The 22,738-nt window shown below is 36.8% G+C and overlaps 1 protein-coding gene across 29 annotated transcripts in view; it reads right to left on the reverse strand.

The window, feature by feature from the left end:
* The window catches only part of MLLT10 (MLLT10 histone lysine methyltransferase DOT1L cofactor), a 256,175-nt gene that overhangs the window by 18,603 nt on the left and 214,834 nt on the right, over positions 1-22,738 (reverse strand). For all 29 annotated transcript variants that reach the window (XR_011433954.1, XR_011433951.1, XR_011433952.1 and 26 more), the window contains one exon: positions 8,695-8,873. Coding sequence is in view for 25 of the 29 variants with exons in the window: in XM_070255103.1 (XP_070111204.1) it covers positions 8,695-8,873 (179 nt within the window). In the remaining 4 variants the exon portion in view is untranslated. The remainder of the gene's footprint in view (positions 1-8,694; positions 8,874-22,738) is intronic.

Below are 22,738 nucleotides of genomic sequence, written 5' to 3' on the forward strand. Positions count from 1 at the left end.
GACCAAAATGACACAGCAGTTATAACAAGCAAAACACTACGGAGAATAAACTGTGTTTCTGTACAGACTCAGAGCCTGACATTATGTTTGGCCTCTAGCCAACTTACTAAGCATGAAATTTGGACTTTACAATTCACAGAAACAGTCTCTGCGATGCAGAGTCCTGTCCTTGCTTTCCATTGTTTCAAAGGGTATATCTCATAGTTCATACTTTAATGTCTAAGTTCAATTGGTCAATTTCTGGGTTTCATTTTTTTCCTCTTATTAAAGATACATATACAAAGTCAATAAGTTTGTACTATAAACTCCTGTTTAACAATCAAAAGCTAAGTCATAATTTTAATGTAAAGATCATACTAGATAATTATGATGTATTTAGTAGTATAGCATACATAAAATACACAATTCAAAAATGGAAATACAGAAGATTTTTTTTACCTCTCCAGAAGTCAACTACTTGGGAATCTTGGCTACTCATAAAATAACTTAGAACAAGAAAAATCCAAACAGACAAACAGAAAGACTAGACGTTACAATCCCATGTGCTAAAATCTTGGGGACCTTATACTTAAAAATGCCCTTCCCAGAGCCAATTTACTCTTACTCTAGACATAATTCTAGAAAGATCAACTAAGCATACAACAGATTAGAAGTGGAAAATTAATTAGAAAGAGGAAGAAAAAGTAATATCTTGAGACATTTTGTTGGCAGCAAGAAGTAACAGCTGACAGCAAGAGAGGAGAGAGAAAAATATGAGCATGTTCGAGAGTGCTGGTGGGGTGGTGCTCCAAGAACATGGACATCTAGATGCCCTGGCATCTGTATCTTCACCTTTTGACTCTCCTTTTTCATGGAGTCATCTATTGGCTGAATCATAACTAATATTGTACCACTTGGACTACTTTTTTAGTTCCAATTATCAGTTTTATGAGCTGCCTTAAGCCTCTTGATAAGAATCAAAAGATCCTACTCTAATCAGAAATGCACTTTTGTCAGGAAGGGTTCTTTCTGCCAAGGGCTTACATTTATCCTTACTAACTTAAAATTTCTTGATGCACTCTTCAAATTATCTTAGTTTCCCTATCACATATTAGGCCCACTATACTAAAAGATCAAAATGCAAAGCAGTACAGAATATTAACTGATTTGCATAATGACTATCATTAGGAAGAGGATAAATTATCCTTAGCAGGAAAGTATGTATTTTATAAAGATGGCAGGCAAAAATCAAATAAATAATAAAATAAAATGAGAATACATTCTTCATTATCCTGAATGACTGATTTCTCAAATTTTCTGAGTGGGTAAAAATTATCTCACAGTTGCTTGTCTTTTAAAAATTAATGCATTTATCTAAACAAGAGACTTTCAAAAGAAGATTAAAAGTAAGTTATTCATTTTACCAGGTAGGGTTTTGTGGTGTATTCAAACATCTAAACCACTCTACATTAAAACTCAAGTCATTAACATCATTTTAAGTGGGTAACATGAGTTACTAAGGACTCGACAAATGTCTGATACTGCTTAGCCAATACTTCTGAAATGATGTTTAGAATGGTTAATGCTCAGAAACTTTGATAACTCTATTGGCACCTTACGGCCAAGAACTCCCCAATATTTTAGCGAAAAGATCCCACAACTCAGCAGCAACAAAGAAGGATAAATGAGAGAGTGGGGATAAGAAAGGCAACTTACTGAGGAGAGTACACACATAATGTCTGGCATTTGGTAGACTCAAAAACCTTTGTTGTCATTAATAAGTGAAAGTACTAAGATTCAGGGGGATGGAAGGAAGTCCACGTGAATCTAAGGAAACAGTGGTTATGAAACATAAGGGGCACTGAAAGCTTTTATATGAAATAGAAACCTTGAACAAGGAATTAAAGAAACAATATACACACACTTCTCCACAGCATGCTTTGGACATGGATTTTAAAGAGTGCACTGGAAGCAAACTACTAAAGTAGTCGGTTTCCGAATAGCTGGTATAAAGACTGGCAATTCTTTTAGGAGAGAAGTACCTACCTTCTGACATTTCAATTTTATCTTGCCCAGGTAAAGAGAATGACTACTGTGGACAGATATCCTCCTTGGGTCTACTGGCACTACAAGAATATGAGCTGTTAACACTGGGGAGACTGAGTGAAGGGTATCCACGATATACGTGAACTCTGTACTGTTTGTGGAACTTTTCTATACATCTAAAATTATTTCAAAATGAGAAGTTAAAACAAAAAAGACTATGATTACAAAACAAACTGGTTACTTGGCTTTATAGTGTCCCATCGAAATCAAGTCATCTATTCAAAATGTGAAAATAGATGTTAGATTAGATCAAGACAAAAATATTTTATAAAATTATAAGTTCATATTGCCATAATAAACTTCTGCTTTAACTTCCAATATATGATATCTTAGAGAGGTTTTCTTGTTCTCTGCCCAATATTAATAATTGAAAGGAACCACTTCCACTCAAGATGTTATATTATACTTATTCTAACACTCTAGTAAAAGTCTTATTAAGAGAAGTATAATTATTTTACAAGATGGACCCACAGACAAGTAGAGTAAGAATAAACTGAATAATTATTGAGATAAATCTAAGGCACTTTGAAACAAAATATGTTTAGGAGCCTGAGTCAAACAATATCCTTAACAAATTAAGAATAACTTATTACGTTAAACATCTAGAAAGATATGAAAGTCTCTACCAAGGCAATATTCAAACTCAAAACAAATCAAAGAAATTTAGTGTTTCCTAAGTAGACTGACACATCATATTAAAATATTAATAAGATTAAAATTATATTTCAGCTTGAAATTTCTCCTGTTGTTAATAGTTCACCCCTCACATTTCAAATGTCTGCTTGCGACCACAGATAAGTTTTAAAGGAGCCCTGGTCATGGAGTAAAATAATTCTACCAAATTCCTAGGCACTTAGCTCATTCTAAAGGAGTTAGCTGTAGAGGGAAAAAAAGTCAGGCTAAGTCTATTCAATTATCTGAATATCAGACTTAAAAGTGGGTATTGTTTTTGTAGATTTTTTTTTTCTCCCTAATGTTGATGAAGGCAGAATAATAAAGAATAAAGAAAAAAATTAAGTTTGAAAGAATAGTATAAAAATTTCACCTCTGCAAAGTATCATAGCAATACATCCTCTTAAAATGGGTATGAAACTTCACACTGCAATCATACAGGAAGAGGTTATAGCAAGCATTTTTTAAATGCACAATTAACCTGTCAATAAACATTAAAGTCAAATGATTCAAACAAGCTGTAAAACAGAGAAGCTGCTTCTTTAAGCTTTCCAACCCTGACACGTAATTTAAAAATACATTCTTCCAAAATCTCATCAGACTCACTAAATTGAATATCGTTTTTTAAAAAATTCCTATTTCACATATACTCTTAGAAGAAAAAACTTTTTATCATCACTATATCTGTCATAAACCAAGCTGTCTCACCTTGGGCAAGGTACTAAACCTTTCTGTCTTCAATTTCCATCTGTAAAAATGGAGGTAATAATAGTATCTACCTCAAAAAAATAGTCTAAGAGTGAATTGAGTTAATATATGTAAAGGGCTTAGAAGAACGCTTGGCACATGATAACCACTCAAAGTTTAGCTAGTTATTTAAAAAATTATTTTCATAAGCTATTATGGTTTCCACCTTTTCCATTAACTTCATGGAGAATATAATTTACCAATTATATTCTGATATCAACATGGTTATATTTCAAAGATTAAAACATGTTTCCCTAAAAAAATTAGATGGTATGTCTCATTATACAATAGCATCTTAATCTATGTACTCTAAAATAACACAGTAATACTGCAAATATAATGTAAGGATTCAAATATTTTAATGATGATTTATATATTTTTTCAATTTGCAAACACAATTTGCTTGACTAGAAAAGTTTCCAGGAAAAACTGGAGAACAATGGAAAGTTTCATATATTCTCTAACTGCACTCAAACTTTGCACTATGAAACATGTTCTGATAACAGACCCCATTTCTGTGTCAGCTACCACCAGTAAGGCTTTAATACTCAGCGTGTGATGAGAGATGAAACCAAGTGTGAACAACTTTCAGGTCCCATGAGTAGGCTGACTGTTAAAGCTGTCAGGTTCAATTGCATCATTCCACATTATTCAATGCCCCAAACTGCTCCCTAATTGTTAGGAGCTTAACGTATTCAAAACCATTGTTTAGGCTAATACTGAAATGCCCCACAATTGAGTTTCTATAAAGTAGTGGGAGGGATTAAACTGTAGTTAAACCATCACTGAGCACTCAGGATTGGACACCAAGACTGTAGAGAATAACCAACCAATTCTAAGCAGGTTTCCTAATTGGTTAATATCTAATCAATACATCACCTATCTTTTGGGGAAAAAATTAAGTCCTTATGACTACAGCAGTTACTGAAATAATTTAAGAACTGGAAAAGACCATGGTCAACAGCTGAACCTAAAATGGCTAAAATTCATATACCTATGTTAACACGGAATTGTGAACTTTGAAAGAAAATCTTAATACTGTTTTTAGAAAAGAAAGTGATCGTCTACAATTTTTCTCACTGGTAGTCAGGCTGTTCCTGTAGCAGCTGAAATTAATACTGTCCTATAACAACTGTAACAGTGTAATAACCAGTAATTCCAAAGGACTTTATCATCTGCAGAGTACTCACTCTCATTTGAACTTCACAGCACACCTGTAGCACAGGGCGGACGGGTATTTAAAGTATTTCATTTTACGTATGAAAGAAATCAACGCCCACAAATTTAAAAGACCTGCTCAGAGTCACCCTAGGGCATAGCAAAGCTCCTGGAACCCAGTATTTCTGACTCACACTTCTGCCATTTTGCATTGTATCACATAAACGGACAAAGTAAAACTCTTAACAATGTTTTTCAGAAAGACACCCCCTGACACAGAGGCACGTAATTGGGAGACCCATTTTTATGGTACTGATTAGCAAAGCAGAGAGCAGGCTCGGGAGCCAGGCTGCCTTGCTTCAAACTAAGTTCCACCACCTACTTGACATGTGACCTTGCGCAGTTACTTAACCTCTTCATCATCCAATAGTTAAGTGACTGATGTTACAAAGGACTTACAAAAACTTAATTTTGCTCAGAATGTTAACTTCCTTAAAATTACAAGTCATAATAAAATTATTTAAAACAGATGAAACTCTGATTCTGACCAATCAAGTCAGAGATCCTCTGAAGTCAGGTGAAGCTGCCTGGGACACTGAACCAATTCCTCACACAGAATAAAAGTGTCTGGTGTATCAGACACCATCTGAAAGGAAATCAAGGACTCCATCTAAGACAACTCCCCAACATACACACACACCAAAGTCAGGATACTGGGAAACAAAACACTGAAAGGAATTGAAGTAGAAGTCTCACGGAAATCTGCAAAACATTATTTACTACATTGTATCTTTACAATATTTAAATATCTGCATTTACTAAATAACACATAAATAAACCTTGGAAGTTCCTTCACTTAAATTATTTTTAAACCTGTATCATTTTTTAAAGAAGTAACAGAGTAAACAAGGAACCATGATCATCCATATGAAGACTGTATCCAAAGGCAAAACCCAGAATGTGAGATCTATTAGAATACAATTCTTTTTCATTACATTCAGTCTTAAATTCTTCTATTAAAGTAATCATCCTTCCACCAAAAGCACTAGAATTCTCCTAAAGACAGAACACAATAAATGTAGAACCGGGAAACAGAGTAGAATTTGAAAGGCAAAATGAAAAATTAATGGCACACCTACAGAAACTAATTTATAGCTCTACTCATGATACACGAGGGCAGAGCACATCACTGAAAAATCACATGGGGTCTATATTCCAATAATGTTAAGGAACTATAACTGTAACTATATTGCTGATATCTGCGAATGAACAATTACTCTAAAAACAAGTATATCAAATAAAACAAAAGGATTTAACACTGAAGAATATAAAACAGGTTATCAAACATTTTTTCAAATTAGGGCTACTAAGTATCAGACCGTGTCCCTCACCCTCCAAAATTTTACAAGTGTCTCCTTTTTCTCCCATTAAAGGCACAAACATATTCTCATTTTTAATTTCTATTAGCTCTTCCTGATCTTACCTCCCTGACCACTTTCCAGGGAACAATTCTTAAGACAGCAAATAAGCCAAACAAGAGGCCTGTCTATCTTACTTAAAACCAAGGCCAGAAAGATCAAGAATGACCTCTGGATTTTTGTCCTGCTGGCACCAAGCCAGTCACTAAAAATTACTACTTTCGTTAAGATTTTTGGGGGGGGGGAGATGGGGAGGCAAAACATTATTCAAATTTAACATTTTCTGATTTATATTTTTAAAAACATTTGCTTGCTGGTGTGATGGTTTTCTTAATAATTATAACAAGACTTCCATAATTACATTTTAAATATTAATAATTTTAATTTACCCACTTATACCATTGCTCTTTTCATTTTAAAATCAACTGCTTATAAAGAAACCCTAAATAAAAGGCTAGGATGTGATTATCTAAACACAATGAATTGCATGATTTGAAAACAAACAGGGTCTATGTGAATGTTAAACAGAAATAAACTTTTGTCATTTTGAAAAAAAGATTCAATTACCAAGTGCATTACAATTTTAAGAGTCCTATCTGAACATTCAATTTATTCTAAATATTTTTGTTTCCTTGTCCTTGCACGTTTTGCCTAGAAAATTCACATTTTGCACATTCAATACCAATACTATTGTCTCAGGCAGCTAAATTGAAGTAGTTCTGCACTCAGTTCAACTGAGAGGTCACCGTGCCTCAGTTGCCTGGAGACTGATGGTTGCTACAGCAGCACCAGATAAGCCAGGCTAAATAAGCTTCAGCTTGAAGGCAGAAAGCATTTACTGCTAGACAGAAACATAGATGCAGTTGTCTCAGCATGCAGCATTTGAGTCTAACTGGATGATCATATTTATAAGAGACCCATCTTACTGAAACATGGAAAGAGGATAAACAGTAAAGATTTTAATTGGACTGAATCCTGGATTACTTGCAACTATGATTTCTTTGTTCTTCAGTTGAGTCATATGTTAAGTGGAATTTTCCCTCTAGCTATAAATTTCTCTTCACCACCACTTCCCCCCTCTACCTCCCTAATGCCAACCCCCAAACCACAAACATAATGAATGAGAAGAAATGAGATTTTTGCTTAATTCAGCCTGGAATTAACCGGAGAGTAATTAAAACAGACTTTTATAAAGAAAGAAAAGAAAAATGCACATTGAAAATGTTCATGTGAGACTTTGTCCAAGGATATAAAGCTATCAACAGCATATGGTTACACTTAATTAAAACGGATAAAACTATTTATAAGAGCCATTCTCTCATTTATCCTTTCACCTTCTATAACCCCAAATCCCTATTATTATGGCTACCTCACCAAGGCCAGTAAAATAAGCTAAAGAAAAACTCTCCTAAACTAGTCAAACTTCCCTTATTCAGGTTGAGAGGTTCACCAAATAGTTAACCTTCGTTTTCAAATATGATAACACTAATCATGCCATTGATTTTCTGTGCTGAACTGTCTGCTGTTTATTCTAATACCTGACCTAATTATCATCACGATTGTCTGCACTGCCATCACATACTTGAACAACGCTGGGCTTTGATGTACAGCTTACAGAAAATACTGGAAAAGTGTATATATATTCCAAAAGCCCGTAGAATGGAAAGTACGAACACGTTCATAATGTATAGTTTATAGCAATTTGCAAACAACTATTTAACTAGTTGTTTGCAATTAGACATTTGTCACTATTATAATTTTCTCAAAACATTAAAAGACTTACTATAGAGCTTTGGATAAAATGAAAGTAAAATTATGAAGAATTTTAAATAAAAAACATATACTTTAGTAATTTTAAATTATTACCTTTAGGAAAATGTATGGGTGGGCAGATGGCGTAGGGAGGGGTGTGTGTGTGTGTGTGTGTGTGTGTGTGTGTGTGTAAAGCTTTGCCCATTTACTGTCCTATTTATATAATCCAAGATTATGACTTTTCCGATTTGACTTTTAATTTAAAGCATTCCTGTCGACTAGGTCACCTATCAAGTTACAGATCTAAAGTGAAGAAAAGGAATAAATAAATGCAAAACCACCAACATAGTCACCATTACTTACAATATTTATGAACATTCCTTCTCTCCTACTAGGAGGAAAAACATATAGTACTTAAAGGGATGATTCACTCTTTATCCTATATTCTCCTACACTGGTTTTTAAAAATTTAGACAGCAAATATTCAAGTTATTTGTGTGATTTTTAAAATTATAAAAGGAATTTTTAAAACCAAAAAAAATCCAAACTGGGTTCATACTTTTTAAGTACTACTTTTTAAAAGAAAGAATAAAAGCTCTCCCCAAATTACTATTTTACATCATTAGGACAAAATTAAAACTCAGAAACTGAAAAGACCCAGTCGGTGCCAACATATTTCTTTGTCCTCTCTCATGAATATCATGTAAAGGTGTCTAGAATTTCCCTCACAGGTCAATACAAATTGAGCTATTTTATAAATTCCTACAGGAAGCCCTATTTCATTTCTCTCTCCTCCAGTCAAACTCACTTTCGAAAATGACAAACCCATCTACAGGTCACTCACAGCACTGTGATAATTTACCTGAGTTGTAGCAACAGCGGGGGCTGCAGATGATGTGGCTGACGGGGAGAGAGCTCCCACTTGTTGCAAATGCCCAGAAGACTGCTGAGGTAAATGAGAACTGGAGACAGGAGTACTAGATCCTGAGCCAGATACTACATTTGGAAATGATACTGCTACATCATTGCTGTTATAAATACCTGAAAGAAAAAAAAATCTTATTTAAATATTTTATAACTTAGCAGTCAAATGTCACAGACATACAACATTAATCAATAAGTTAGAATACCCATGTTTCCTCCTGATCCCTCCCCCAATGATAAACTTTATTGGTGGTGGTAAAAAAAAAAAAAAGAAAGTGCCAGTAACTAAATTAATAAATACTGACTTTTTATAAAACATTTGTCTAAAAGAACCTAAACCATTTTTTATGTATCAAAAATGGCTTTGCTAATAGGCAGGGATCACGTCCGGAAGTGCTTTGTAAAAATAATAATAAGGGTTCTAGGAATTTCTAAGAGCAATGAAATGTTTCTTAAATAGAAGAATGAAGCAATTAAGAGTTACATAAAAAGTACCTAAGTAAGCCTTTCAAAATGCAGATACTAGGGCCCCAGAACTAACTGAGAAGGTCTGAAATGGGAAGGGACTTTGTTTTAGAAAGGTCACCCAGGCTACAACGTAGACAACAAAATAGAACAAAACCAGACTTAGAGATTCGGAGACTCATCAAGAGGCTGATGACACTGGTGGGACACACCTGTGAGAATGAAGAATACAGGTGGATTCTACAGATGTTCAGGAGGCGGAATAAAGAAGACTTCATGACTGAGTGGGGTGCAGGAGTCGGGGAAGGTCTCAGAGATGAAGAGGACACGGACTGCGAGGGGGTGCTAACATTCATGCCAAGGAACACAGGAAAAGAGGACGGGAAACTTGAAAGCATTTTCAGCAGCACTATGGTGGTAAAAGCCAGAAAGTGGGAAATGAGAGAGTGGAAGTAATTCATTCTTGACAAGTGGATGGGAAAGAAGAAGGAAAGAGAAAATAAGCAAAAGTTAAGAGGAAATAAGGAGTTTCTGATAAAAGATGTTTTGTTTTTTTTAAAGGTGGGAGATCATGCCCCTGCCGATAACAAAGAGCCCAGAGAGAAGGAGAGGCTCTTTGAGGATAAGATAAGAGATGGGATATCAGTAAACCCACAGGGTTCTCACCTAGGGGAGACTTTGCTCCAAGGAAGACTTTTGACAATTTCTGGAGACATTTTTTGGTTGTCAAAACCAGGAGGCGCTACTGGTATCTAGTAGGTAGAGGCAGGAGGCGCTACTGGTATCTAGTAGGTAGAGGCAAGGATGCTGCTAAATATCTTAAAATACACAGCACAGCTCCTTGCAACTAAGAATTATCTGGCCTATAGTGTCAAGAGCATGGAAGCTGAGAAATTTTGCTATAACCAAGGCTCTAGGGAGGGTGAAAGAGAATGAGATCCTAAGAATTTGACACTGTAACAAGAGGAAAGCAGGAAAAAATGAACCTAAGTGGGCTGCAGTCAAAAAATATTTTTTGAGAAACTATAGCCCTTGAAGGCAACAATAATTAGTTATTTATATCAATAGTACAATTTACTTTGTTCTAAACATAAATATTATTGATTCATAATAAATAAAAGCATTTATAATCTTCAAACAAGGGAAATAAAAGAATTGGGATATTTTAAAGGCCTTACAACTATAAGTGAGGCTCCTTTTTATATTTACAATTTATCCAGAAAAAAGGTAATTTATTCACTCAACAAATGCATCCATTCTGCAAACATCTGAGAGCTCACTGTTTGCCAGACATTATTCTAAGCCCTGGAGATACAAAGCCATTCAAGATATGTGGTCTGCGCCTTCAAGAAGCTTAGTGGAAAAAAGAGACAATTACAAAAGACTGTGAAGAGTACTAAGATAGAGACATCCTCAGGAGGCTATGAGTGCATAAAAAGGGGCATCTAACACAGACCGGGGTGAGAGAGGGTGGGAGTCAAAAAACTTACTGGAAGAGATGGGTGCTTTTAAAGCTTATTTCTGAAGGAGCTGTAGAACAGAGGTGAAGGGTGGTTTGAGGAAGAAACACAACAGGGAGCAGGGCAAATTCTAAAACCTTCTAAGTACTATCTGTATAGCTGAAGCAAGAAATAAGGCTAAAAAATAAGCAGGAATCAGATCAAGAAGAACAAAAATGTTAAAATATTAAAAATTAAAAATTTAACATGCCACAACTAGAAGGACTCACAACTAAAAATACACAACTATGTACCGGGGGGCTTTGGGGAGAAAAAGGAAAAATAAAACCTTAAAAAAAAAATTTAGAGATAATAGGAAGCCACTAAAGGACTGTACACAAAAGTTTGGTGTGATCAGATTGGTGTTTAAGCAAAACATAAATCACTGGCACAAGGCTGAGACGAGACTAGGGAGGCGATTTAAATAGAGGCTGGAAAAGCTGTTATGCTGCTACAGTAATACTGATGAGCAAAAACAGGGATTACACTAAGGTAACAACAGTAAACAGACATTACAAAGACAAAGTTCATAGGACTGATAACTAATCAGACTTGAAGAATAAAAAAGGGGGAGGAGTCAAGAATGACTCTTAAGCATCAGCAAGTGGGTGTGTGAGTGGTGATGTCATTCACTCAGGGAAGCAGGAACACCAACTGAGAGCATCCAGTTTTTGGTTACCGTGTGTAGGTCACCATGCTACCATAATAACAGCCCAAAGAGGTAAATATTACTCCCATTTTACATTTGGGCAGACAGAAGTTTAAAGAAATAAAGTAACTTGCTTAGTGACCTAGCAGGTGGTGGAACAAGGGGGCAAACTCACAGCTGTCTGATTCTATAACTGAAACCACCTCCTAACAACGTCTGAGTTTCAGGTTGATCATTATGATCTTTGAGATGCCTGTCAAACATAAAACTCCTATATATTCTAGAACAGAACGGGATGAGCCTGAAGCTCAGCAGAAAAACAAGGTCTGGAGATAGAAATCGAGGAGTCAGAAGCATAGTAAAGTTAGAATAAACAAACATGAAAACTCAAAAAGGCTTTTGGTTGGCCTGCACTGTGTTTGAAAAATTTAACCAGTTCATATTTAGAAACACGGAAATTCCATGTTAAAGTCTCGATTTCTAATTCCTTCCGAAAAACTGCAGGTCTGTCAGCACTGGAAACCGTATATCCTGAAACAGCAACAACCTGCCGGAGCTTTGGGTTCTTTAACAGAAGCTTTACTTCTTGAAAGCACAGACTCTTCAATCCACCAGCAGGGTTCCGTCACTCCTTAGTCTTCTCCTCCACTGCACTCACTCCCGTTGCCTACCTGGCCCCTCTAAGTATCTGATTTACATCTCCTGTACATCTCCTGTACGAAGCTGGTCAAAGCCAAGGAATGGAAAAGTGAGATCAGCCAGGGAAAGTTCTCAGCATGATCAAGAGAAGAAGACAAAGACAGAACCCCAGGGAATATTACCATTTAAAGGGTAGACAAAGAAAGACAGACCACAAAGAACAAAATAAGAAAACAGAGAGAGAGAGAGAGAGAGTCTTAGCAACTCCTTAGAGAATTTCAACAGAAAAGGTCAAATGATGCTACCAGTCAGTTAAGGTAAGGCCAGAAAAAGGAGTCACTAAATGTAACAATAAATCTCGGCATAATTCTTTTTAAGAAGTTTGCCTGTGAAGGACAGAAAAGAGATAGTAAGTAAATGAAGTGAGTATTTATAAACCTATAATTATATTCCAAAGGATGGGCGCATAGCTGAGAAAGGTATTTTTTTCAAAAAAAGTTTACTCCATAGTTCATTCAACAAGTTTTTATTGAGATTCTTATTATAAAAGCTATTGAAGACAGCAAAGAACAGAAAGGAATTCTGCTTTCAAAGAACTTACAGTCTCATAGCAGAGCTAATTGGTATTCACAAGGTGCTATGAGAGCTAACTGGTATTCATAAGCTACTATCATACAGGAAAGAAATGCTCGGTACCCTAAGAAGGACACATAACAGGAAGGATGATTTAAGTTCAGAGGAAGAGACTAGGGTGGAGGAGTTCCAACGAGAAGTACTTAAACTCAGCTTTTTAAAAGTACCTTAAGAGGTAGAATGCTGATTATCTGGGTTTTTTTAATGGTGAAAAGCATACTAAACATGGAATCACCAACTCCTAAAACTAAAAGACAAAAGTTAGCTGGAGGCAGCATGCTGAAATCAAAATTGCACAAGTTTTTGACTGAACTGAGATAAAACTCCTGGCTCTCTCAACTATGTGATCTTAATAAAATTAATCTTTCTGAGCCTCCATATTGTTTTTTTTTTTGTTTAAGACCAAGATAATAGCTACCTTAAAGGCTTTTATTTGAGAATATCTATGTAAAGGTTCTAGCAATGCCTAATACACAGTAAGTTTCCATAAATGATAGCTTACAGCTATTTTAGAGTTAACGCTCTAGTTAAAAAGTTAGTTTTAAAATCAAGAAAGTACAGCATTGTAATTGTCAGGTTCTCTCATGTCCCTACTACACTTGGAAAACTGCAATTACCATTACCACATGCAATAATATATCATTGAAGTATGATACTGAGAAGTAAAATTGTGGTGATTGAAGACCTTCGATCTCTACACTTAAATTTGTTTTTATACTGTATTAGCACATACCTAAATGGGAAACTGCACAGACAAATGTGCAATGTAGTGATCACACTTTGAAATTGTGCCTGGTATTCAGGTTACTGCTACAGAATAGAACAAAACAGAATTTCCTTTCATATCAAGGCAGGAAAGCATAAAATTCTAAATCTCTTTTTGTAAATGAGGATCACTGACTCCCTCAACTCCCTCACACCTCAGGTAGGACTGGTATAGCACAGTTTACTAAGACTTCTAGAGCTTTTTTCCCAAAGCAAATACTCCTCTTAGATTGTTCTGTATCTGCTTGCTATTTAACTTCATTCTATTTCCATCTTTTACAAGTTACATGGTATTTTAGTCCAAATCAAGGTGACATTCATCGAATTAAATAGAACTGAATCCTGCAATGCATAAGCTCTAGGAAACTGTTCTGAAATTCATTTGTTCACGATAGAGAGTAGAGTAGAAACAGATAGAGAGTAGAAATAATGATACAGAGGGTGGCAGTGACATACTGATTCAATTTCTTTCATTCATTCATCCATCCATCCATCCGTGTATCAAATAAATATTTATTGTGCATCTACTACAAGACAGGCACTGTGCTAGGAGCAGGAAATAAAGTAGAGAACAAGACAGAAAGATCTCTGTTCTCCAGGATTTTACTATTTAATTATGGAGGCAAACATTAAACACATGACTATAAATGTGACAAGTGGTATGACGGAAGACAAAAGGGTACTATGAGAGTGAAAAATTAGAAAGCAGAAAAGATCTGTCTGAAGAAATGATACTTAAGCCAAGGCCTAAAGGTTAGGTAGGTAGGTGTTAACCGGATAAAGAGTGAAGTAGAAAAGCTGTTCAAAACACCAGGAGAAAGAGAAAATAGGTAATATGGCTGAAGCATAGTGGAGAGAGTGGCAGGAGACAAGGTTGGAGAGAGGGGAAGGAGCAGATCTCACAGGACCTTGTAAGCCACGTAGCGGTGTCTAGAATTTATGTGAAGATCAAGGGGAAGATACCAAAGGCAAAGAGCAAGCCTTGGTTTTTTTCAAAGATCATCCCTCTGACTGCTATGTAGCAAATGAACTGGAGGAGGGAAGAAGGGAGACAGAAAGACCATTCAAGAGGCTAATCCACAACCTGGATGAAGGATTAAGTCCCTCTGGACTAAGGTGGTAGCGGTAGTGAACACGGAGAAAGAGGGATCTGAAGTGCCATCTAGCAATTATAATCACCTAAACTTGAAGATGAGCTATATTTGGTAGATGGAGTAAAGAAAAGAATTACGAATGAATCTCAGGTTTTTGGCTAGTTATTAGAGTACCATTTACTGAGGTGGTGAAAACTGGAACAGGAAGAGTGGATTTTTGTTTGTAAAAGGGAAAAAATCAGCCTAGAACTAAGTCCTAAAGACCTCTAACATTTCAAGGATGATTAGTGGAAGAGGAATTTGTAAAGAAAACTGAGATCAGTGGGGTAAGAAGAAAATAATGAGTGTGACGTCACTAAACCCCAGAAAGAGAGACTAAAGAAAGAGAGGGCCGCATCAACGGTATCAATGATGCTGAAAAGGCTAGTTAAGACAGACTGAAAATGCCCAGTGGATCTGGAAACACGCAGACAGATGGCGATCCTAGGAAGAAGAGTATAGTGTGGGTGGAGCCAAGAAAACATTGTGCAGACCTAAGCTTTATTAGTGTGCCCTTTGCAATTATATAAAATCAATATATGACAGAAGTGTACTTGTCTAGTGACAGAAATATTAGTGTTCACTAACCAAAGTTCCTGCTTCCCAGTTTCAAACTGCCTGGGTGCCAAACCAGTACCACATCAAGTTGCTTGTGCAGAAAAGAACCAGAGTAAATGAATGGGATAGTCTTGAGGAATATTTAACCAAGTAAATGACTAAGCCTGATAAATTAACCCTAATCAACACCCCAGGAGACTGAATATTCTTTTCTGGAGGATCATATAATGTAATATATAGATAATAATATAGGAGTATAATATAGTTAGTCTAAATCCTGCTCCCTGATGCAAATAACTTAACCTCATTGAACCTAACATTTCTCTTCTATAAAGTGAGGATGGCACTAATGATTTCACAGGACTGGTGCAAGGATTAGCTAATACATGCGAAGCATATACTATATTATTAGTATACTGTCTACCACATAGTAAGCATTTGATAAATAGTAGCCATATTATTAAATATAAAAAGGAACAGGGGCCGGCCCGCTGGTGCAGTGGTTAAGTGCACACGTTCTGCTACGCTGGCCCGGGGTTCGCCGGTTCAGATCCCGGGTGCGGACACGGCACCGTGTGGCAAGCCATGCTGTGCCGGGAGTCCCTAATATAAATTAGAGGAAGATGGGCACAGATGTTAGCTCAGGGCCAGTCTTCCCCAGCAAACAGAGGAGGATTGCCAGCAGTTAACTCAGGGCTAATCTTCCTCAAAAAAAAAAAGGAACAATATCTATTAATGTTAAAAGAAGTAAATAGGATAATATATACAGTAATAGAGAGCTTCCGTTGTTGATGTTGCCTTAATGTCCCTTCCCTTTGGCAACTAATGACTGAACACTTTAAGGATATTCTTTATCTTGGCTCTCCCTTTCTAAATTGTGAAATAAGTCTCTATATGATTAACATATTCATTACTCAGAGAGGGTAACATAAAATTTTGAAGAAAGTAAAAGCTGTCTTTCCTGAGACTCTTGGCCATCTTGATGGAATATACGTGATCCTAAATCTCTTCAGGCAAGCATTAACTATTTCTTAGGCTGCTCTATTTTTACACAGAGACGAACAGTTTTGTTCATTATGTATTGCTTCTTTTGACTTTACCTATAAAACAACACATACTCATTATTAAAAATGTTAAATGGAAAAATAGAAAAAAATTATCTGCAAACATTGTCAATATTTTTATATGTTTTTAGACTTTTTGATGCATAGTTTATGGTTTTATTTTGCTTTTACAGCTGCCTACATAGTGGATATAGTATTTTTAATCCTTTTACACTTTACATATTTTCCTATGTCATTATAAAATCTTTTAAAATGTTGTTAATGTCATTTTGATGAAATCAACTGAATATTGCATAGTTGACTTCATTTTACAATATTCTACAAATACTTATGTGCCTTATATGCCCAGACACAATGCTAGACGCCAAAGATACTACAAAAAAGAAAACAGATACTAAAGAGAAGGAATCAGACATTAAATAATCACACAAATATTACTGCTATGATGAAAAAGTAGAATGCACTATGACAGAATATAAGGGGTAACTTAAGATTAGCAGTATAGGGTAGGCCTCTGTGAAGAAGTGACACATAAAGTAAAAGGAAGTCCTTAGATACCATTTCTGTTCTATTTACCTGCCTAAAATTCTTTCCCTTTTCCAAATAGCACCTATTTTGGATCAGGGAAGTACCTCTCCCCAATTTCACACAGTCTTGGCCCAAAGATGAACATGCGACTCAAGCTGCGACAAACAAACTCTCCTAGGAATTTAAATCTTGAATGCATACTCACAAGGGCAGACAATGGTCAGACCTAAGTTAGTCTAATGGTATTAATATTAGGAGTCTGTTAATTCTTATTTACCTAGCCCTTGAAACTACCCTTATTTCTCTTCTCCCAGAAGTCTGGGATAGAGTTTCTCCTTTAATTCTCTAAAATAAACATATATCTCCAACTAATTCTTTTTTTTGCTTAAATTTGACAGAATCCACTTCTGTGGCTTGTGCACAATGGACCCTAAGTGATACAACCAGTGTGGTATAATAAGTAAAGAAATAAGATGCTCAAAGATCAAGCCAGCCCAAGGACCAGCTCATGTAGAACCTTGCAGGCCATAAAGGACTTTTCAATTTCATCCTTATGAAAAGCTATTAAGGCATTTTAACCAAGAGAGTGGCATGATCGAAATTATTGTTTTAAAAGGTCATTTTGGAGAAAAGAATGTGAACAATGCCCTGAAAAACAATGGAAGAGTGGAATCAGAGAGAGAACTTTAGTAGTTATTACAATGCTTTAGACAAGAGATTTTAAGCTTAAATTTGGTGAGAATTATGGAGGCAGAAACGCAGAGGCTCAGAACTGAGCCCCAAGAAATTTCAACGCTAAATTAGGATAAAGGAGAAGAAGCCATTAGAAAACTAAAAAGAAACAGTCAAAACAGTAAGACAACCAAGTTAAGTATAACGTTAGAGAAGAGAAGGGAAGGAAAGGAGAAGGGGAAAGAAGAGAAAGAGAAACTGAAAAAGACAAGAAAAGAAAGGTCCTCAACAGAACAAATACGCTAAGAGGCCACCTAAGACGAAGAGTGAGAAATATCCACCGGACTTGGTGGTATTGAAAGCTATTCCTGATCTGAGTGGAGTAGTAGTTGCAGAAGCCAGTATGAAATGGTTTGAACAAAATCAATCAGTGGAAAAATCTCTGTTTCCGGCAATGAGGCAGACTAGACAACCTAAAAACCTCCCTAATTAAAATGACCTAAAAATGAATAGCTGAGCCCACAAGAAGGTAAGGGAAATCCTTAGGAGTCAAAAATGAAGAGGAAAAAGCTTTAACAGGTCACCCTAGAGGAGCCAACATGTTTTAGTAACCTAGGACCTTTGTCTGTAATGCCCACAAGGAAAAGAGATGAGACCCTTGGGCCTCCAAAGGATGGAAAGTTAAAATTAATAAGATCTATTTAAATAGTCATGTGCCTCAGAATGACATTTTGGTCAATGATGGACCGCATATATGACAGTGGTCCCATAAGATTAGTACCATAGAGCCTAGGTGTGTAGTAGGCTATATCGTCTAGATTTGCCTAAGTGCACTGTATGACATTTGCACAACAACAAAATCACCTAACAATGCATTTCTCAGAACGTATCCCTCTCATTAAGCAGCACGTGACTGTCTAACTAAGACTTTCCAAGGACTACACTTTTAGGGGAAAAAAAACCCCACAAACACAAAAATCACAGCGTAGGGAGAAAATAAAGAAGCTTGTTCAATTTGACGTGAGCTCTGGATAGGGGGACGAAAAGTCTGCCCTGAGAATTTATAACCACAGCCTTGCCTTCAAATAGGTTTTGGGTTTGAATTTATACTATGTGACTGGTCTGGTAAATCCCAAACATTAAACTACAAAAGAAGGGGTCAGGTGGTACCGTCACTTGAGTACACAGCAGAGGCAAACACAAAACCTCTCTGAAGGGATATATCCTCAACCCAGGCTATAAAATGAGTCCATAATCCAAAATTAGAAAACATGGAAGGAAACAATCCCCTTGATCACAAGCTAGCAGACACAAACATTAGGATTTGACTGTCCTCCAAAGACCTTACAAAAGAGAAAGAGTAAATAAAGATCATGAGATAAATATTTTAAATGATTAAGAACCTAAAAGGAGAATTAAAAATGTGAGAAAGGAACAACATTATATATAAAAAAGAGAAACTTGGGACATCCTCCTGTGGTAGGCAGAACTGTAAAGATGTGTGCTGCCCCCCCAACCCAGCCTCCCTCCCCCGCAAGTTTCCTATCCCCTTGTTATTCAATCAAACACTAATCTAGGTACTGCTGTGAAAAGACCTGGCAGATCCAATTAAGGTACTGATCAGCTAACCTTAAAATAGGGGGGCTATCCTAGATTGTGAGGGTGGGCCCATTGTAATCACACGAGCCCTTAAAAACAGAAGAGGAAGGGCAGAGGAGTCAGTGGGAGATGTAGCAGAAGAGAAAGCAAGAGAGATGCGACAGCTGGGGAAGTCAGAGAGACTCTAAGTGTAAAAAGGATTCAACTCACCTTTGCTGGCTCTAAGATGTAGGGACACAAGTGCAAGGATGGGAGAGAAGACTCTAGGAGCTAAGGAAGGCTCTCAGCTGACAGCCAGAAAGGAAATGGTGACCCCAGTCCTACAACTCTAAGAAAAGAACTAGATTTTGCCAACAACCTGAACGAGCTTGGAAGTGGACTGCTCCCAGTCTCCTGACAACGAGAGCCCCGGTGGCCAGTGCCTTCATTTCAGCCCTTGAGACTCTAAGCGGAGAAATCAGCTAACCCAATCCAGACTTCTGACTGTGCACTAATAAATTTCTGTAGTTTTAAGCTACTAATTTTGTGGTAATTTGTTACGGCAGCAACAGAAAACTAACAAACTTGCAGTGCCAGAAAGTAAAGAAGCGTTCAGAGAATAAAGGTGACATATCAAAAGGACAAGGAGCCAGTTTAAAAGGGCTCCCACTGGCTAAATTGTGAACAATTTGAGCATCACAATAAACGGATTATAACCCATACGAATCCACAAGTCCACACTGATATAAAATGAAAGTTTGATGAAGAATGGGATATTTACATAATCTCAAAGTTCATTCTATAACATACTTACTAATTACAAAGGGGAAAAGAAAACTTTTCCATTGGAAAAGCCTGATTATGTGCCACCTGATGAGATGCAATGGAAAGATCACTTCTAGGATAACCTGCTCCAAAAAACATAATCTGGATCTAATAATGAAAAAAAGAAACAAATCTAAAATAACTAGCCTATAATCTTCAAGAATTTTAAGACAATCATCAAAACTTGAATGGCTTCTGAAGACTAGAAGGTAGTAAGGTGGCAGTGTTAATTTCCCGTTCTTGATAGTTGTATGTGATTATGTAGGAGAATGTCCTTGTTTGTAAGAAATACTTAAGTATTCGGGGCTGATGGGGCACTACGTCTCCAACTTAGCCTCAAAGGCTTTAGGAAAATAAAGTTTTCTATACTATACTTGCAACTTTTCTCTAAGTTTGAGAATGTTTCAAAATAAAAATATTTTGAGAAGAGAGCTACAAAAGGAAAAGAACAAAACCAGATCAGGTCCGTTTTAACAAGGACCACAAAGAATCCCTGAAATTGGAAAACATGTTCACTAAAATTCTTTACTCAGGGCCAACCCCGTGGCCGAGTGGTTAAGTTCGTGCACTCCGCTTTGGCGGCCCAGGGTTTCGCCGGTTCGGATCCTGGGCGCAGACCTAGCACTGCTCATCAGGCCACGCTGAGGTGGCACCCCACACGCCACAACTGGAAGGACCCACAACTAAAATATACAACTATGTACTGGGGGGCTTTGGGAAGAAGAAGGAAAGAAATCTTTTTCATTCTTTACTCAGTAGTCAAGTCAAACAATAAATATAGAGATAAAGAAATGATGAACAAAAAAGACTGTAACAAATTACCCAGCTACAGCATAGAGATTAATAAATGGAAATTATAAAAGAGAGGTGAAGGACAGAATCAAAATACAAATATGTCTAACAAAAATTCCTGCAGAATAGAAAGAGTAGGAAAAACTGATCTTTTAAAACATAATGGCTATGACTGTGTCCAGAATCAATGAAAGTCATGAATTCTCTCAATAAAGAAGTACACACAAAGTCCCAAGAAAAAAAGTCACATCTAGACATAATGCCAAAGACAAAGAAAACATCTTAAATGAGTAGAACAATTTGAGGGGTAGGCACAGAAATAGGAACACGAGATTAAAAGAGAGTTTGGGTCTTTTTGGCTTTTTACAAAAGGAGAGATACTAGAGCATGTTTAGATGTAGATGGCAAAGAGAGGAAGAGGAAACTACAATGACAACGTCTCTGAGAGAGCAGAAAAGGATGAGATCCAGAGCATAAGTAAGGATTAGCCTTTGCACGTAGAACTGGAGAGAAGAAAAAGAGGATGGACACAAATCAAGCAGGCTGCAGAATTAGGGGATGAGAAGATGAAGTTTTTTCCGGGAGTAAGAGACAAAGACATCTAATATACTGGGGATGGGGAAAGGGAAAGAAGAGTTAAAAATTAAACAATCATGGCAAAGAGTAAGAGAGTTTCCTAGAGACATGTAGTAACATTGCCAAGCAGTTTAAATGTCAGTCGAGGCTGGTCTCATGAATCTATGATGATATGAATTTGTACATGGCGTGATTTTTTTCTCTAGAAACACTTAGCTCACATGAAGTATAAAAATATAGGTGGTCAGGGTAATGAGGGAGAGTACTCCAACTAAGAAAAGATGAGACACATCTAAATTAGTATCAATCATAAGCCTAGATGAGAAACATCAGGAAGTGCTCTATACAGTGTTTTTTTCCCTATTTCTTTACCTTAAGGAAGTTAAAAGGAAGGCTCAGTAAGAAAAAAAATTGCCAATTAAAATGAAGAACATAATCTTATTAGCTGTGGCAGCTATTAAAACAATTTGTCATTCTTCATTAAAAGGTTTCTATAATTTAAATAACATAAAAGGACCAGATTCAATTTTAGAAAATGAATACAAAAAAAACTCTACTCTCAAACATATAATTTTAACATAACTACTAGAATAATTCTGTCTAACATTTTACTCTGTAATTATTCATTTATATTTCTGAGTCTTCCAACTAGAATCTGAGCACCATAAAAACAAGAAGCAAATAACAAGAAACCGACAGTTCTTTGCCATGTATATATTACCTTATGCATAATATATATAAAACTTGTTGTCCTGGGTTTGGTGTCTGGGAAAATACATCACGGATATATTTCCAAGTTGCTAGGTAAGCTTTGTTAAATTAATAAACAGAAACCTCCTTAAATTAGAGTCAGGAGGCCACAAGGGGGAGCTCTCATGCCCTATGTAGAGGGCAGAGCCCAACAGGAAGAAGACTTCTTGACCGGGAAGAAGCTCAGCCAATGAGAGACTGTCACAATTTAGTCAATGAAAAGCCACCACACACTGAACTCTCAATTCCTCCCACGGACTCTGTTCACAATAGCCTTCCCAACATCCTCTTCTCCTCTATAAAAGTGTTTCTCGTCTCTTGCTGCTGGGGGATTTGCACCTGGCTCGCCATGGTTGCAGATCCCCAATGGCGATTCTTTGCTGATTCCAAGTAAACCCATCTTCAATGGAGAAATAACTATTTGTTTAAGGCCAACATTTTGGTGGCCCATATGGGTATACAGAGATGACCCCAGTGACTCCGGGGCTGGTGAGCGAACAAGTATGGTACCCACAAGAGAGTCCACTGAGCTCACTGCTTCTCTTGCGACCCTGGGGTTAGAGGGTGAGTCTTTCTCCTGGACCCGAACTTCCACCCTCTTTGTATTTGAGGCTCTCCAGGCTTTGTATCTACTTTACGGCTTCGTACTTTTGCTGGTTATGGTCTTGTTTGTCTCAGAGTACCCAGTGACACTTTGGCCTGACTCTCTGATTCAGGCTGTTCCTTTGAACTGCGCCAGCCGTTGGTCCAATTCCTTTCAGAACCGGACTGTTTCTACTGAAACTGGTGAGCCTTCAGTCCGACTTTCAGACTGTTCATTGAACCATGCCAGTCCAGCCTTCAGCCTGACTCCCTT

This window comes from Equus caballus, chromosome 29, assembly GCF_041296265.1.
Source record: "Equus caballus isolate H_3958 breed thoroughbred chromosome 29, TB-T2T, whole genome shotgun sequence".
Classification (NCBI taxonomy): domain Eukaryota; kingdom Metazoa; phylum Chordata; class Mammalia; order Perissodactyla; family Equidae; genus Equus; species Equus caballus.